We start from the raw sequence: 19,248 nt of genomic DNA on the forward strand, positions 1-19,248 counted from the left end.
TCGGTGTCTAAAACTCCTCAAGCAATCTAAGCCTATAGCAGCTTAAGAAAAGAAAAAAAGGGCTGATTCAGGCAGAGCTAGAGAAGCCTGGAAGCATGTGCACGGAACCATCAGCAGATTCTGATCCACAGACCTAAGAGCCCGAGCTGTGGTGTAAGGCTGGATCAGATCACTGATGTAAGGAGGAGTCTGACCACGAATAGCTCTGAAAGTAAGAAGCAGAATTTTTTAATTAATCCTGAAATAAACTGGCAGCCAATGAAGAGATTTAATGATCTGGGAAATGGTTTAGAAGCTCCAGATCCTGTGGTGACATAAATTTCCAAGGTTTAGAAATTGTTCTTGAAGAAAACAGTTTCTGGTCAGTTTTCTGCAGTGTTGAACTAGAGACATGTCTTTGTCAAATACAACACCCAGGTTTCTCAGCCTCAGTTTGACAGACTGACCTAAGTCACCCAAGTATTGACTCAACCCTGGAACCTTATCATCAGGCACAATAACCAGAGTTTCAGTTTTTTTTGTCCTGCTGTGTGGCCGCTGCGAACCGCACAGTGATGGAGGAGGATGGCACAGACTGGAAGACTGCACTAAAAAAGTTGAGCAACAGATGCTTCGACAGCCAGTGTCTCCTCAGCTGACGCAGGAAGTACATCATCTGCTGGGCCTTCTTCAGGATGCAGGAGATGTTAGCCTCCCACTTCATGTCCCAGGAGATTGTTGTTCCCAGGAATTTGAAGGAGTCAACGGCTGCCACGGGGCTGCTGTTGATGGTGAGGGGGCATAGGGGTGAGGGGTTCCACTAGAAGTCCACAGTCATCTCCACGGTCTTTAGCGTGTTGAGCTCCAGGTTGTTCCTGCTGCACCAACGAACCAGCCGCTCGACCTCAAGACGATGTGCAGACGTCGTCGTCGCCGTCCTGGATCAGGCCGATGATTGTTGGGTCATCTGCAAACTTCAGGAGTTTGACAGCAGGGTGTTCAGTGGTGCAGTTGTTGGTGTAAAGGGATAAGAGCAGTGGAGACAGGACGCATCCCTGGGGGGCGCCAGTGCTGATCGTCAGAGTGGTGGGGGAGACCTCTCCCAGTCTCACCTGCTCGCTGCGAGGTTGACTGCCTCATCCAGCAGGGGTCCTGCTGCGGAACCTCAGATGATTCAACACCAGTCTCTCGAAGGACTTCTTGACCACAGACGTCAGGGCCACCGGTCTGTAGTCATTAAGTCCAGTGATGGAGGGTTTTGTGAAAACCGGGATGATGGTGGAGAGCTTGAAGATGGAGGGGGACTTCACACTTCTCCAGGGAGCTGTTGAAGATCCTGGGGACGACTGGAGCCAGCTCAGCAGTTTTGAGTGATCATGCCAACAAACATCCACCCACACCTATGTGGTCTTTTCATGACGCTTTGGAATTCTTCCACAGGATTGGCAGACACGTCTCTTCTTTGCCTTTGACTCATCTACAAACGTGTGGAAGTCTTGCACTGTCACTCAGATGCAGACAATAAGACAGAAAGACTCCTCTTGGCAGCTATTGTATGAGAAATAATCAAACCATCTGGGAGCGAATTGCTCCTATATAGTACGGATGTGGAGGTATTTTTAAAGTCATATTCCCTCAGCTACATGATGAAATTCATGGAAAAACAACATTTCCAAGAATTCCTCAAAAATAATGGAAGAAAAAAAAGGTTCCGCTCCTCTGGACCCCTGGGGTGAAATGCATCTGCTAAGAGGAAAAAGAGACTTCTTTAATTTAGCTAATAAACTGAATGAGACTCTGAAGACTTTTCTTCAAATAATGAATTAACGAAGCGAAGTGGGTTTATGAAAAGATTTAGTTGGGATGATGCAGTAACAATTCTGATGTGATTTGATAAGAGCGTATTAACGTATCAAATCTTCCACCAACACAGCACCTCCAGCAATATGCTTTTTAGTTGCTGGAAATTGAATCCCTGCGATGTATTTGCTTTCAGATTATTAAAAATGTTCTTATCAATATTATAATGCTGTTCTCACTTGTATCTTCTCCAGAGGCAGACTCTTTCTATTAGTGGGATATTAAGCAATTGTATCAGTGTATCAATGTCACCCCTTAAATACTTTTATTATGAAGAAATCTCCATTTTTATTGGTGAAAAAGATCTACATGTTGATGTGAAGATTCCCACTAAAGTAAGTTTTTGTCACGTTTGTCTTTTGTATTTTTGTAGACAGTACAGCAAATTATACTGTTGAACATCACATGCTTAAAAGAGCTTGATTGAGACACTAAGATGACAAAAAAACTCTTATAGCAGCACTAGGAAACATTTTAACATGTTTTTTTCCAACTTGTTTTGGGGTCAGCACACTCCTCTAGAAGAAAAAGAAAAAGCAAAACACCATATTCGTGTTCCATTATGTTAAAGGCCAACTAATGTATTGATTTAAGTGTGTCCCACAAAAAGCACTTGGTTTTTTCTCTCAGTAACATCTTGTTTACCATGACCACGCCTACTCTGCTGTGATTGGTCAATCATCAAGGTTTGTCACAGTGGGTCGTCAATCCCGGAAGTCTCCAAGCGACTCATTGTATAAACAATGTGGGCGTGATTACAGCTGGCTGGAGGAGGAGTGAAACCAATATTATGTCATAATGGACTCTGCTCTCGTAACCTCTCATTCGCCAAGATTTCAGACAGGAGAACTATACAGTGTACCAACTTCAAAACATGATCATGATAAGACTTCTTGCATCTTGAAGAGGAAGATTTCAAGATTTGAAACATGTGAGTAAGTCAGAAGAGTAGGGTTTGCACATTAGTTGCCCTTTAAGGGGGCGACATAGCTCAGATGGTAGAGTGGTTGCCTGCAGTCCAAAAGGTTGCTGGTTCAATCCCAGCTCCAGACAAGCTTGTGTCGTTGTGTCCCTGAGCAAGACACTTCACCCTGATTGCTCCTGATGGTGAACTTGGCGCAAGTGTGCAGCCTACTCACATCAGTATGTGTGAATGGTTGAATTTCCCCTCGTGGGACTAATAAGGGATTCTAAAAAAAAAAAAAAGTACTTTTATAGTGTGTAACTTTTCATTGGAAGAAGTGATGCTTGTTGTTAAGTATAAATAAATACAAATCTTAAATATTCAATGGTTGCATAAGCACCTTGAATGCCGTGTAGCACGACCACAAAAGCATGGGTGTCAAACTCAATCACACAAAGAGCCAAATTCTTTTATCATTTGTGGATGTGGGCTGAACAAAACTCATCTACCAAACTGTCTATAACAGGAAGAATGAGTCTAATTGTGAGATTGTCCTTTCATTCCGGGAGGCTCTAGCTATCGTAATTATCTGCTTGTTCTTTCCTTTATCAAAAACTACCATTAAATTCCCTTTCTTTAACATCAGTTTTACTCTTATTTGAAGTCTTTGTATAATTGTTGACATCCATGTTCTCCTAATCTTATCTTAAACACTGGCCACAACATAACCATGAGCATAGATTTTATTTGATTTTGAACTTGCTAAACATCTTTGAATTCCCATCTAGAGTTAGTAGATTATCAATAGCATCATAGCCAAAGTGATATATTTTCAAGGCAGGCTAGAAGGCAGCAGCGAGGAATAATTGGTTAAGACTCCAGTTCTTTTTTATTGGTTTCCCTACAGGTCCATTATTAAAAGAGATGGTCAGGGGAATTGGTATTGTGCTGTTAGAGGTGAATGAAAAGTCGGATAGACCATTACATCGCAGACGATGAAAAAAAAAAAAAACCTTGAAGAAAACTAATAATCCTTAAATACTGTTGCAGCTCTGATCGTAAAGTTCGGACTTACATCCAGTAGTGTTTTCCTGTGACTCCAGGAAAAAAGTCTTCTGGTTATGGTTGCAGGGCCGAAACCTCAAGCAATTGGAATTGATGTGATGAGAGGCAGAATCGATTTTTGTCACCTTGAAGAAAAGTAACCTTGCAGGAATGAACGATTTATTCATTTATTGTGTGTTAGAAAGATTGTTTAAGATGCTGTTACTTGTATTAAATTATCATCTAGTCTGGATGCGTGTTTACCATCATTATACCTTTATACAATTATACAGGAACTTAAAAATGCTGTATTTAACATAGCGGTGGAAATAATGTGACGATGATAATGATATCTCGAAGGGATTGTCGAGCTGAGTTGTTATACCAATTTTCTACTAAAAGGACTTTAATAAGATCACAATGGAAATTTTCGGTCTCCTACTTGGAATGGAATCACAAGATAGGGATTGCAATTCCGTCCGCCTGGAATAGAAATCCAGCTGTGTTCTGTAGCCAAGCGTGCAGCAAATAGAATTTTCAGGCATGGTAAGTTTTAAGAGGCTCTAATATTCATGCATCAGCAGTCGTCGGCAGCCGCGGTGTACAGTGGAGAAAAGAACCAGCATAGGCAGATAGTGGCTGACTGAGGAGCTTAATAACTTGTTTTGGCAAAGCGGGATATTACTCATCTATCTTTTTGTCGTTCAGCTGATGGAGTTCTTTTTTTTTTTTTTTTTCAGGGGAAGGAAACTTTCTCGGATCTGGTCATTTGCAGAGCAAACTAATCCCCTTGCAGTGATAAGAAATATGTAAAAGAAGGCAAGTGCTTCTCTTGGTAATGATCTGATTCAAACACAAGAAATATTAAAATTTCCCAGACGTCGTTCCTTATATAGCTTATCTTCATTCTTCCTTCTCAAGAGTTAGGTTTCCATTACCCTTGGGAATTCAAAAATAGTCCACTATAAATGTTAATTCAAAACCCCTGAATTTTGAAAAACCACTAAATTTTGCCAAAAACGTTTTTTAACCTTTCACTGTTTAAATTTTGAGCGATTGAAATCCAACACAAGTACCCAATACATGGCACGGTACGTGTTAATAGAAAATCAGCTCTGATTTTATTAGCATACTAAAAAAAAAGATGTAACTGTATCTAGTGGGATGTGAATTAATATGCTGCCAGATGATAATTCAAAAAGGTTATGAGGCAACTGAAAAAAAATAAACTTTACATGGAAACACACACCATGTCCAATTTTAGAAATATTGTTTTATTTTGCTTTAACTGTTATAGAATCCCAACAAGTATAATATAAATAAAATGTCATAACTACATTTTTGAACTTATGGTATCTATGTTGGACTTAAGGTTTGCTTGAAATATCCCCAACAACGATGAGGATGAGCATCTCCAAATCTAAGTCCATGATTCTCAGAATTATTTACTACTGCAATCAGAGATCTGTCATCTAAGGAGGAGCTTAGTTGTGTTAGAGTTTTACTCCAATGAACCGACCCCTGCCCAGTCTCGATACGTGGTGGTAAAGAAAGATGCAGACACAGGAATGAGTTTAAGAGAAAATGCTCGTTTAGTGAAATATGCAAAAGTCAGAGAAACAACTTACATGGGATCTATGACAGAGACGTCTTTGAGTGCCAAGCGCAAAGTTCTAACGAAAAGGTTATGGATCTTTTATTGTATGTATATTCAGGTAAACGCCGCTAGTCATTACAGCTTGAATTATTGGTCGGTAACTCTAAACACTTGTCTTCTAAGATGGCCGTGCCATGTGGTGGTTGTGGAAAGTTACCGCAGATTGATGTCGTCTAGAAATAATCTGTTTATCATTTGACTTACGCAGATGTCTGTCCTTGTCCTTGTTGGAGCCAGACTAGCTGGCATCATCAACAGATTGTTTTATATCTCTCAGTGCGAGTGTCGACTTGACCTGACCAGACGAACAGCTGAGCAAGTGGATTCTAAAGAGAGGCAATGATTATTTTATATGAATTATATATAAAAGATTTTCAGTTAATAAAGTGATTAGTTAAAATGTGTGTTAAATCTAGATGATCGATTAAAGTGAAGTTGTCATATCCTTACAGTTGCTTTGGCCAAGATAACCAAAAAGGCAATTGTCGATTGATGGAGTCTCATGAAACAGCTGGTGATGTATCATGATACAGTGTCTTTAATTTGAAAGGATCCATTGAATAGGTAGATCAGAGCTAAATTGTATAAAACAGAGAGAGTGCCATCTATTGTTTTTTTTTAATTAAGACACAGTGTCATGATACATCATTAGCTGTTTCATGAGGCTTCACTAACCCTTCACTAGTAGAAGGAAATCATCTACTATTCTAGTCTCAATAGTCACAGACCTTCAGTCAAATGGAAAGAAATCTCAAGAGGCTCAATTCGACTTCGAAGAATAACACTACAAAAAAATAACAATATTCAAATGTATATATACATTTTATTGATGTTTTTTTATAACTAAATAGAACAGTATTTACCTGGGAGATGGATTATCAGGCAATATCGAGTGTGTTTCATATTAACCGATAGAAAACAAGATAAGTCCCAGAAAACAGTCAGATAAACACGATATTCATAATAATGACATTATATCAAGAAGAAGAGTATATTTCTGTTACATCACCTCTACATACTGGCGGCGTTTTTGTGCTTTGATAAGACGTTTGCAACGAGAACACAGATACAGAAAACAGGCTTACAAAACTCTGAGCACTCCTCACCAAGAAACACAATAGAAACACATTCTCACCTCGTCCTGAACTCTAGATCAGAGCAAATGAATTAGAATGGAGGTGAAGGTAGACGTCTTGACCCAAAGGCTATTAACAGAACATGAAATAAAAAACACATATTGCATTATTAAATCAAAGTTCTGCCGTGGACACTCTCTCTCAGCACACGCCGCTGTTAAGGTGTTCGTAAATACACATTCCAGCTCAGAACAATCGTCTACTTTACGGCACAGAGTTTGATTTGAAAAGTGACACTTGTTTTTTCAACATACAAAATAAATAACAATTCATAAAATGAAAATGTAATAGGGGGGCAACTAGTCAACTTTAACTTCACGGAAATGACGTTATATATCATATCTGTTATGACGTATGGGTGTATGTAAAAAAAACAACAAGTTAGACAAGGACTAGCTAAGTTTAGGGATATGGTATCGGCAAAAATGTGTTCTGCTGAGTTTGGCAGTATATTAAATCTTGAAATTGGAAAAAGAAGAAAGTCTGCAATGATAAAAAAGATGTGAGAAAAGATCATTATACTAGCCTCACATTTAAAGAGACTATTGTTACCACACTTATTATGTAAAAAACACACAATGATAACAATATTATCATGGTATAAAATAATATTATGAATGAATAAATCATTAAATTTCATCTTTAGTTTTTTTTTTACCTTTTGTGAGATTATTTAGGCAAGTTTAACATTTGTAGATGATTTCCTTCTTAGTCTGGCTTCTGCATTTTGGAACACACACAAAGAAATCCCTCACTGGGATTTTTGAGTTAGGATTGTGTGTTTCTGTCGTTTATGGGCAGCCGGCAAATGTTTTCAATCACTTGCAACACTTGTTTTCTGGTCTAACTGCTATGTCAGCTAGTGTCTCTCGTGGTGGTTGAGTGTGTGAGGAGGCAGAGGGAGGGGTTAGGATGCTACAAAAAGGTGAAAAAAGCAGGCAGAAGAAAACAGGGGCAGATGTAGGAAACACACTGGGTTCCGGTGGAACTGGTACATTTACACAATATTAACTTAAAGCACATTTTAGAAACATTATTTTCAAAAATACTTATTTTAAGCAGGAAGGTTTTAAATGAGATGAACTGGGTGGAGGGCCTGGGACATAGGGTAGGGACCGTATCTCTTGTGTAGTAATCCTGGATGTCTCTAATGCTTCCTCCATTATTTGAACATTAATAAGCAAATTAAAAGTTTTTGTGATATGAATTAATCAACCAGCTGGCACTGACACATTTTTATTGTTCCTCACAATGTGCACTCATACACACACATTGTCAATCACACACATGTGCACACGAGCGCACGCACACACACACACACACGCATGTGTTTTCTTCCCTTTAATGAATATTGTTGAGGCAAACCTGGTAATAATGTTCATATATAGATCATATATAATAAAAAAATCTAAATAAGAAAATGGATGTAAAAACGTGCACTTGACAAGTATAAGCATGCATTTTCATGATCAGACCTGAATCGTTCCACCAAATCTATTTTAACCCGTCGATGATGCATCACAAGTAACACAACCGGAGTTCCTGGAAATACACTCAGTGTGAACAGAGATACATTCTTGAACAAACTGGGTTGGACTGCAACATGAACAGATGCTGCTACATGGATGGTGGAGAGAGTTTGTCTTCTGAAGCCATCATGAGAGGATGCTTAATATAAAGGCTTTTCTGATGTCTAACTTGAGATACCTGTACATAGATATTTTTTCAAAAGTCTTTTGAAGAAGAGGTCCATGTTGACAACATAATATCCTCTAGCCAGTTTTCCCAAATTCCAGTGTGAAATAGGAAATCTCCAGTTGACCATGAGTGAAAGTCCTTTTTTTTTTCTTCCATATTTCTGTTAAAAATGTTGCCTCCTCTAGCATTTGAATTAGTTCTCACAGCACGATGTCACAAAGTCCTGTAGTATGGTTTGCTTTGGTTGCACAACACCCACCGCGAAGCTTTAGTCCATTCAGCAAGTGAAGTCTTCAAAGTTTCCCTGCGCTGGGTGATGAGGTAGCATGTTGCCTGGATATGTTGATGGAGTACGCAGGTTCTCGCAAGGATCCTAAAAAGGAGGTTAAAAAAAAACATCAAATGAAAAGAGGAGAAAGCGTTATAAAAAAGATATAAGACAAGATTTTAACCAACATAATTCTTCCAAGTAGAAAAAAGTAATTTGTGGAACACATCTGTTAAATAATTGTGGCTCAAGAATGAAGCCTTGATGCACACCACTCTTTAAATGTAAATTATTCACTGTAACACTTTCCATCTTTTGTAGTTTCATGTACGTATGCATTTCTCATAGATTTCTAAACTTCTGTTTTAAAGTTGTCTTTTTCAATTTGGTTTATAATCTGTCTGTATGGTGTCCTTGTGTGATGTGAAAGGCATCTTATACATAAAATTAATTATTAGTATTAATTACAAAGAGACCATCAAAATAACTTAACATTTGTATGATCATTTGGCCCTCTGTACGATCAATTATCCTCCAAAATATACCATTATTTTTAATTCTGTGAATGCATGACCGTTTTTGTCTTGGAATTTTCTGTTCTTAGTCCATTTTTTTTGAAGAGATAAGTGTAACTGATACATTTGTCTCATATCAATAATTGGCCACCCCACAACCCCACCTAATAACATTTAGAATTAATGGCACAGATCTAATAAATACAAGGTGCCTCTATCCACATTTTTAATTTTGAGTATTTTCAAATTAGCACATCAGTATGGATTGATATTGTTTTTGTTCTACTCAGTATCTGTGGTATTTTAGTGTAGCAACTGGAGCTCAGTCGTCTTTGTCTTCAACTTCGTCCAAAAATAAAACATCCAAATACCTCCATACTGCTGCATCTTGTATTGAAGACTCAACATGAGGAATTGTTCCGAAAAAAAAGTCTCTCAGTTCCTGCCTGAAGTCTTTCCTCATTGAAACACATTGCAGGTTTACATGCACCAGATTTAGGCTGCTAGCCTAGCACTAAAAACAAGCATAAAATAGACTTGAAGATGAACCGGAGCTCCAGTCGCGACATTAAAATGAACATATTTGTGACCCTGGTCTAGAAATGTGCTTTACAAATAACTGTTACTTACTTACGTAGGTATATTTTTGTCTCTAGAGAGGAACAGATTACTCTGAAATTAATCCCAACCCTTAGGGGAACCCCTTGAGGCTGAGTAGAAAATTAGGGAAATTAGAATTTGGGGTGAGCTATTACTTAAAGCTGTACCCTAAACAGTGTGTCAATAATAACATTTCCAAATAACTTAAATCAATTGACTATGGAACAGGAACGTCACTGTATTTCTGTGGTAACACACTTTGTTAACTGTCAGTGTTGTTCTTGGGCTTGAGTTGGTCAGACTCTGTTGCACCTTGTTTTTGGCTATGGTGGGTGAATTTCAAATCTTTTAACACACAATAATCCTACATTTCTTACTTAGAAACACCAGTCTGCCTAAATGTTATAACCATGGTTTGTTGTATACAAATAATAGGAGATATACTGTGCCTTGAGGTGGTTTGTGTTTATGCTACCTGATTAGCTTTACTTCTGAAATATTTAATCCTCCTTCTTCTTTTGTCCAGACAAAACAGCCAATTACTCTGAAGTTGAATAAGGTTATGTATTATCTTGAAAGATTTTTTTTACCTTAATGCCAAAAGCCTTCATCAAACAGGGACTTGAAAGGCGACTGAAGCTACTTGTCGAAACTGTTACGTAGCAACCAAAGAGGTCTTTTGGAATAAAGGTGAATCATTTTCAAGGATCACGTCGCCTGTTTTCCGTCTTGGGTAATAGGACACGGATGAATGACGACCAGCACAAACCTTTACATTTTTAAAATAAAACTTTCAAATTACACAGAGCAACAATGAGGAGAGAAGAAGGAAAAATATTCCCTCCAAGCGTGACCTACAAAAATGGCTCTAGCGGTAATGATCTGCATATATTCAATATACCTCCGCAAACCAGAGCAACTCAACCTCAAAGAAATAAGAAAATTAAAATACATCAGAGTGTAAAATGATCAAAACTAAAATCCAGTCAGATCAGAGCAGGATCCATCCCCTCCTTATGATTCACAATTTCACTGGGCTGACTTCATTTAGTGGATGAAGTAAGTGGGCTGTCTCAATTCCCAATCGCAGCTTTGATTAAATCCTGACCACTTTCTGCACTCCCACTTGTCGCTCTCTCTCTCTCTCTCTCTCTCTCTCTCTCTCTTTCTCAATTTTCTCTGTACTCCAATGAAACCATCTCTTTTCAGTCTTTCCCTCTGCCTTCTATCGCCATCCTCTCCTGTTTTCACTTCACTACGACAATCACCATCAGTCTGGTGAAGGAGGGTTGAAGGTTTCACTTTCAAAGCAGATGAGTTGCGATCCAGAAGACTTACGTACTTTTGTCTTCTTCAAAAGGGTGAGAAGAGAATTTTTGTTTTACTTTAAAAGTAGTAAAAGTAGATTTTCTTTCAGGTATTATATATTTTCTTATCAAATAAAAAGGAGGGTAAATTGACAGTAACTTATTAATTGAGATAAATATATGTTTCTAGTTTTAGTTTTACTTAAAACTGTAATATTGAACTTATCAGCCAGTATACAATGGGATGAAAGTGGAGATGTATTTATGTCTTTATAGGTCTGTGAAAAACAACATTTTTCTCCTGAAGAATTGTAACTTTTCAATTAATTTACTTCCATTTGGATGAACTTTCTAAGGTTTAGCGATTTATTGTCGATATGAATTCTTTGTTGCCTTTTAAAAACATCCTGTTTAATGTTTTATTTTAGAAGCTTTTTGAATTATAGAAGTCTAATTTTCCCAAATCATCCCCAAAAGTGGATTAATCCATTAGTAATAGAGTCATTAGAAATAATAAATACTAACATAATTCTTCTTTTCAATTCAACATCAAAGGATTCATGGAACAGAAATAATACTAAAACTGCCTTAAATAAGAAGTGAAACTATGCAATACATCCTGTTTTAATCTGAGATGCTTGAAATCTCCCTGTTGTTTTTTTATCTTAATTATATATTTTTTCAAAATAGTATATTTAATAGTTTTACGGATTGCAATGTATCATGAAAAGAACAAACCCATACTAAAAATAAACAAATAGCAGTTATAAGAAACATAAAATTAAGATAATAATAACAATAATAAATAACACAATTAGGAATTAACATTAACATACATAAACACAGTCAAATATAAATATAGAAAATACATTTTCCTGAATACAATTAGATCACAATCAATTTATATATAATATAATATATAAGATATTGCAGGTATTTAATAATAGATAAGCTAGTGACTCGCTTATAATTTGGAGCCAGTTCGAGAGCAGCCGAGAAAATAACATTGTGATCTTGAATACTTTCACAACTCTTTGTAGGCGACATTTTAAATATGACTTTACAGAACTAAGTTTCCTTTTATTTGACCAATCGATACTGCTGTTGATTAACAGGCTTATGATTCTGTCCTTCTTTCACTCGTGTATTTATCTACGCCATAATATCTTTGGTGTGTTAGAGATATTTACTTCATATATTAACATTTATTCAAGATTTGAAACCGATTTTTGAAACAGTATGGTTTTAAATGGACCTGTTCATCCACCATAAGTATAGCACTTGAGTCTGACACCTACGACTTAATCTAAAATAAGACCTAATTCAAATGTAACTGCAGTTTAGTGTCTCCAGGTTACTGACGTGGCGTTTCACATCGTCCAGGCTCAGCACGGCTCCTCTGTCGTTGTTGCTTCGGCTTTTATGTTTCTTCTTCGCACAGTGGCACATCTTGTACTTGATCACCTGGAAATGAGCAACAGACGGGTCATTTATGACATTTTCTTACGGATGAAAAGCTTAACAATCTTCCAATTCTAGACTCGGAAAATTGTGTCCAGGTCTTTTAAGCTGTTCCACGGTGCAAACGAACAACACTTGAAAGGCAAGCAGCAAGTAGAGAATTCAAATGTTATTCATCATCGATCCTGGACATCTCTGTCTCAGATTGTTTTTTTTCATTCCTTCCGTCCAACAAACATGCACAGCTAAACCCCTGGAATTTCAATGAAAGCAGACAATCTTACAAATGCAGAAATAATACTTGAACTATAAAAAAGCACTGCTCTACAAATCTTTATCCTTTTGTGATGCTTTTCTCTGAGAACGCATTCATCTTTATGTATCTTTGTGACATTACATTTTAATTGGAATCTTTTCTTTCTTCAAACCTCAGTCCTTCTGAATCAATCTCAGCTCGTCGTAGTTTGTTTATATTTATCACTCCTTTACTTTCATATTCATCTTCAACCCAAAAAAAAAACCCTCCAGGAAACATGTTTCTCTAATGAAACCAGACGGATACATTGTGACGAAGCACTCATTAAACAGATGATAAATGTAAATGTATTCAGTGTTAATGCGGCCGAGACGAGGGATGACACATCGTCGGAGCAGAACATGGCGACCGGTAACTGCGTGTGAAAAAGTAAAAATAACGAGGGTGATCATTTTGTTAATGAAGCGGCGAAAACCAGCGACGCGTTTTTACCTCGTAGAGATAGTCGAACAGTTCCAGGATGGTGAGGATGCTGGCGCCGATGAACAAACCCATCTGGCCGCCAATATCACCTGAAAATAAAACATATTATGAAGAGGGGCCTATATTTAAAATACATGTTGTAAAAATACACATATAGTCAATACTGGATAATATGGAAACATGTTTTTTTGAGATAAAAAAAAAAGACTTTGATGAAAAGTGCATATCAACAGTCAACACAAGGAGATTTTCCTTACCCAGCAGCCCTGCCAGTTCGTAGGCTTTCTTTTGTTCGATGGTTTCATAATTCAGAGCTTCAAAGAAGATATCGAGGACCAAAATGTTATCTCTGTAAACAGAGAGAGAAAAGCAAAACTGTTTCAAGTCACGTAACGTCTTGGCTTTTCCATTCAAGACGACCTGGCACTGACACATGAGGAAGAAATGATTTTTTTTAAACTCAATGTTTTTGTCAGAAACGTATTATGTCTAAGAAGATTTAGCGAGTTGGCAACTTCTTTTTCACTAAGTATTAAAATGTATTAACTGTCCAACCTTTTACTTAATGACTTCTGGTCAAGAACAAGTTCTAACTTCTAGATCTCAGAATTAGATTGCTCTGCCCTATATGACAAGTCTTTCAGATCTTTGTTTCTCATTGAACTACACCTCAGCATTGTATAACATGTGGGCCTCTGTTGATGTATTTCCAGATGTATTTATGTTCTTCTGATCTTAACTTAGACCCACATTTCATCAGAAATGTTCATAAGTCCAATGTATCTCACCTGCAGCCTCGCCCTCTGAGCAGCTCATGGTCATTTTGCAAACGTTTTCTAATGGTTCTTTATCTTAGATTAAGTATTAGTTATAGGCCGAAATCTATGTCCATATTATAGCTGCAAATGGCGCTCAATTTTCTTCGTCCAAAAATACTCAAACACCTCTATGGTGTTTGTTGTGTAATGTCCCTCTTGACATGAGAAATTGTTCCAAAAAGATTGAAATTTGTTTGTAGCCTAAAGGCTGACATGATGCACGGACAGGAAACACTGCTGGTAAATATTGCAATATCTCCCAGTGTAGATGGTAGAACTATTCATCTTGTAGGTAGGGTTTGATGTTTTCAAGTGCGTTATTTTAGATGAGGATTAGTAGAAAATTAGTGCTGTTTGCCACCATCGTAAAGACTTACATTTTTGTTTTTAACGCCAGTTATAGTTTGAATTTTGGGTGAACTATCACTTAAACAACAAATTATTTTTTTTGATTCAAGTTACATTCATCTTTATGTTAGATTAGAAGTTGGATAATTTTACTTTATTGATGTATATCAGTCAAACTTAATCACTCAAGGGTCACAATCTGTTACTAGACTAAACAATTTTTCTTTTTAAACAAACTGTCTTTAACAGGGCGCATCGGATTAATTTTTTTCTTCCAGTTTTACTGTCATTGAAATTCTCTGTATAACAGTTGACCTCCCTAATACCTGTTTCTTATCTTATATTAAAAGCAAACAATCCGACAGGCCATGTTTAATGACTTAGACACATCCAGGAGGAGGAGGGAGGGCAGTTGCATTTAAATGGCATATTAACATCCAATTATTTCAAAGTGTTTGATTTAATTTAATTTTTTTCAGTGGACTAAAGTGGTAGTGTTTAGCCTGACGGGAGACTACATTTCCCATGAGCACTCGCATAGTCACAAAAGTTGCCATGTGGCTGAATGAAGGATGGATATTGATGAAGTAATGAATCAGTGGATAATGAAATATGATGTGAGTTATGACGGCTTTGTTAATAACATAACTTTAACTTTGTTTTTGTACCGTAATCCCCCCGCCCCCCACCACAACCAGTGTGATATGTAGCATGTTCACACCATCCCGAAGAACTTTTACAGTGAAAATAAAATCACACAAAATACCTCAAGTCACAGTATATGACTCGTTAAACTAGTTTTAAGTTGATCTGTCAACACAAGTCCATCACAAAAATATTTAAGTACAAAAATATTAAGGTACCCAAACTACCCAGAGCTGCTTAAAGACATTATTAGATAAAAAATACTTTCACGATAAACAAGCCAGCTTTGTTTTCCTAAACCAATTCTTTCAGTCAGTAAACACAGATCCAGTTTTAATGCCTAACGCTCTTGACTTAAAAGGAGTGAAAGTGAAAACTGCTGCTACTCTCAGTAAATAACAAAGCAGATGTCCTCAATTTCCCACGAGTAATGAAAACCCCTCAGGTGGAGCTGGTAATTTTCGGAATACAAAGGAAATGATGACAGTTGTTTAGATTTGACTTTGTTCAGGAACAAAACTTCAAGAAGCTTCTGTATCCGGAGGCTGCACACGCTTTTATACGTCTTCTTTATTAGCCATTTAGTAGGTCAAACCTGCTCAAGATTAAACTTTTAGTTTCATTTGACCCATCTTTTATTTGTTCAATCAGTGAACAACCCGAGGCAAAATATTTTTTGACGAGATGACTTTTTATTTCAGATCAAAATATGACATATGGTGAAGCGTATTAATCCCGACCCAAAGTAATCTGTTTACAATTAATTTGCCTCAATTCGAAACAGCTTCAGACACATTTTAAAAGGTTTATCGGGATAGTTTTTATTCTGCAATTGTGACATCATCTCATCAGTTAAATCCGAAGAGAGCTGCCGCCCGGAGAAAGCAGTTAGATGACAGTTTGTCACCATCCGTCATTATCTAAAAGACTATACAGTCCAAACCCTGTCAGCTGCAGTTTCACTTCAGCGAGCTCCCAACTGCCCACTAATGCCCACCACAATAACATCGTTTAGCGATTTCAGCAGTCAAAAAGAGAATCTATCTAAAGGGACTCACAAAAAGAAACGTCAGGGAAAGGTTTTGAAGTCACATACGGTGCAATTATCTCATCTTCTGCAGCTCCACTGGTAATAATAGTTGAAAGAAATCAAGTCCATAGGAACCTTTAGCTAATTCACCCTCAGCCGCTTCTGATCTTTACACTTGATCTGGCATTTATGCACTCAACTCTTGGCCCATTAACCACACTTAGACACAGGACTAATGTCACTTTGCTACCATTTCTTATGTGAATAAAGGTTGCCTTGGGTACAGAAAATCTGTATTTACAAAAATGCAAAATAAATAGTTAGGCCTTTTTATAAGTATTGTTGTGGTCAGAAGTAAACCTGAACCAATGGGCTGTGGCCCAGTTACTGGAAAATGACATTTGACACATAAAATTACCGGCATTCCGTATAATCATCTTTATCAGTGGCGGCTGGCCCATAGGGGGCGATGGGGCGCTGCCCTCCCACTGATTTGGCTGTTTTCTTTTTACTTTATTTATTTTATCTTTGATTTATTTTATTTTTTTAGTTTAAATTAACATAGTTTTAATCATTAATGTTAATCATTTTGTATATTTTTAGAACTCTTTACATTGATACACTATATTTCGTTGATTCACGTTCTGATTATAATCTTAGGTCTGTGTCGTCATTCGTCATATCCGGTCTCTGGCGCCGGTTCGAGTCCCGCTCCGTAATTAGTTTTTAACAAATTATCAAATTTCTTTTGTGTGTGTTTGATAATTTGGTAGAAAGTATCTCAGTATCATTGTTTTTGGCGATGAGAGTATAATTAAAATATGTTTTAATTTGGAATGAAAAAAGGAGCATAATTAACATTATTATCCATCATTAACCTAAAGTGATTCGATTAAAGGCGCTTTACAAATAACCTTTACTTACTTACTATTAATGTTGATTTTTACATCTAATATATAGGATAGGGGGGAAAATGTACTGTATTTTTCACCAGACGCCACTGATCTTTATGAGTTCACATTGCACTTTTTTTTTTTAATGCTTTTTGTGTTCTTTAAAATGTTTGTTTCAATTATCTGCCACACCCTCGACGGTCTGTGAGAATGTCTACATGAAACAGGAGTGTGTTAAAAGGAAAACGATGGGGGACGATTGGACTTATTCATTTTTTCCGCTTTCCCTAAGATAACTTTCATTTTTATCGTCAGTAAGGTCTAAATATACACGCAGCCACAAAGTCTCAGCGGTAACTGTTGCGAGTGCCGTTTTTCCAAACTGCAAATCGTTAAATATTTAAAGGCTTTTGAGGCATTATAGAATTAAATAATTCAGCACTGCAAGTATTTGAGAGGAAGCATCCGTACCGTGTGTAAACAGGTGAGAGAAACCAAAGTGGAGAAAGATGTTAAGTGTTCCTGGTGAAGGTTAACAACGCAACTACAGTGTAAAAGATAGTAAGATTAGTTTAATTACTCCATCATAATAGATGTTTCTATCGAGGACAGTTTGCAGATGCTGAATTATTAACATCAATTTGTTTGGAGGGAAAGAAAGATTTGACTCACGAGATGTACTGCTCTGTCTTGTTGAACTTCTTGGCCAGGTACTTGGCTGAAGCCTTACTGGGTATCTTGACGAAGGACATCTCTTTACCGTAACGGGTCATATTACACGGCGTCTCACAGACGCAGTAATCGTTGTCCCGCTCCACCAGAAAGTCTGCAAAAGTTGGAGACATGACAAGGTTAGAATCGTCGTCACATCAGGAATGGAATACGGCGCCAGAGTGAGAGGCATCAAAGATATGGTGTGAAAAGATTCTGCAGGCAGCGATGGAGGAAGGAGGCACGCAAAGTTACACTAAAGATTTAAGCGTGAGAGACAGCAAAAGCCCCGGGGCGGCATGCGAGAGGAAGATGTCATGAAAGAGTCAGAGATTGCGAGTCAATAGGAATACAAAGAAGTGACAGGGGAGCCTGAGAGGGATCAGCTGATGCACAAACAGCCGGCGGTGAAAAGAAAGAGCGTGAGGCCACAGGTTTTTTTTTTTTTTCAGCTGGATCGCAATCCGACCGGGTAACACTGTTATCTGTTATCAGCTTCGATCACGGGCGCGGTACAGAGGGGGCATTCACAAACAACTCACACAACCATGAGTTATCTCTTACCCAGGGCAGGGTCTGCACACTCCTTGTATTGCTCGGGGGTGCAGTACGGGGCGTCACCTAAGTCAAAAAAAAAGATGGAGTTAGAAGAGAAAAGCTCTACTGATAATTAACTTTAGATTGTTTGTGTCCAAATACTTTTTCTCGTTTGTGCTCAACCCTGCTGCTGAAATGAAAGATTTTTTTCGCCTGAGAAACAATAATGGATTTTCTTTTCTTATCTTATATTACCCTTGAGAGTAACTGTTTTTATTTATTTTTTTTACAAAGAAATACAGTCCTCCCAATGATTTTTATTTTAGTTGGTTTCGATAAAGTGTGCCAAGTTATGTGAAACTTGCTTTTACGTATCTACTATGGCGTGAGAATAAGTTATTTAGTGTTAAATACAAGGGTATGAAAAAGTATGTTAAAATGCATAAATGTAGGCGTCACAAAAGAAAAATTGTTTGTTTGTTATTTTGTTTAAATAATTCCTGCACACTTAATGTAAATCATATACACTTTATTTCACTTCTCAAATATCACTGTGTTTGTCTCCTATAAGATATATTTAACTGGATTTTTTTATCCAAACAACCAATGATTTATAAAGGAAAATCATACCACTGTATGTATTCCTGTTGGAACTATGCAGGCATATGTGCTTATAACTGACAAGCTGGTGTATTAAAGTCCGTCGGTTAAACCGGAGAAAATAAGATTTTTCACTTGCTCTGTTCTGAACCAATAAAGGAATTTATTTATCTTTCCCAAGACTAGAGGGAAATGCCGTCAGGGAGATGACAAGGATTTTAAGATTATGTTTACAACCAGAAAGATGGCTTTAAACTGACTTGACTATGACTGTATTTATTAGACGATGCTAACCAGCATGGGTTTAGTAACTTTCCTGCTTCTCCAAATGTATATGTTTGGGTCACAGTTGACTCGCCTAAAGCTCTAATATTAGTGAATCCACTAGCTAAGAAGTGAAATTAAGGCATTAAAACCCAGCGTTATCGAACAAGCGCTAGCTTGCATTAGCTTAAAAAACCCACAGCTATCTCAAACTGTAAGGTTGTATCTTCATAT

General features: G+C 37.3%; 1 protein-coding gene across 2 annotated transcripts in view; it reads right to left on the reverse strand.

The window, feature by feature from the left end:
* Positions 1 to 6,253: 6,253 nt before the first annotated feature.
* Positions 6,254 to 19,248, reverse strand: part of asic1b (acid sensing ion channel subunit 1b) — a 199,569-nt gene continuing 186,574 nt past the window's right edge. For both annotated transcript variants that reach the window (XM_087801464.1, XM_087801463.1), the window contains 6 exons: positions 18,178 to 18,234; positions 17,575 to 17,728; positions 13,426 to 13,517; positions 13,178 to 13,257; positions 12,331 to 12,432; positions 6,254 to 8,651 (listed from right to left, as the gene is read on the reverse strand). In XM_087801464.1, coding sequence (XP_087657590.1) covers positions 8,556 to 8,651; positions 12,331 to 12,432; positions 13,178 to 13,257; positions 13,426 to 13,517; positions 17,575 to 17,728; positions 18,178 to 18,234 — 581 coding nt within the window. In that variant the 3' untranslated portion in view covers positions 6,254 to 8,555. The remainder of the gene's footprint in view (positions 8,652 to 12,330; positions 12,433 to 13,177; positions 13,258 to 13,425; positions 13,518 to 17,574; positions 17,729 to 18,177; positions 18,235 to 19,248) is intronic.

This window comes from Callionymus lyra, chromosome 10, assembly GCF_982586985.1.
Source record: "Callionymus lyra chromosome 10, fCalLyr1.hap1.1, whole genome shotgun sequence".
Classification (NCBI taxonomy): Eukaryota; Metazoa; Chordata; class Actinopteri; order Syngnathiformes; family Callionymidae; genus Callionymus; species Callionymus lyra.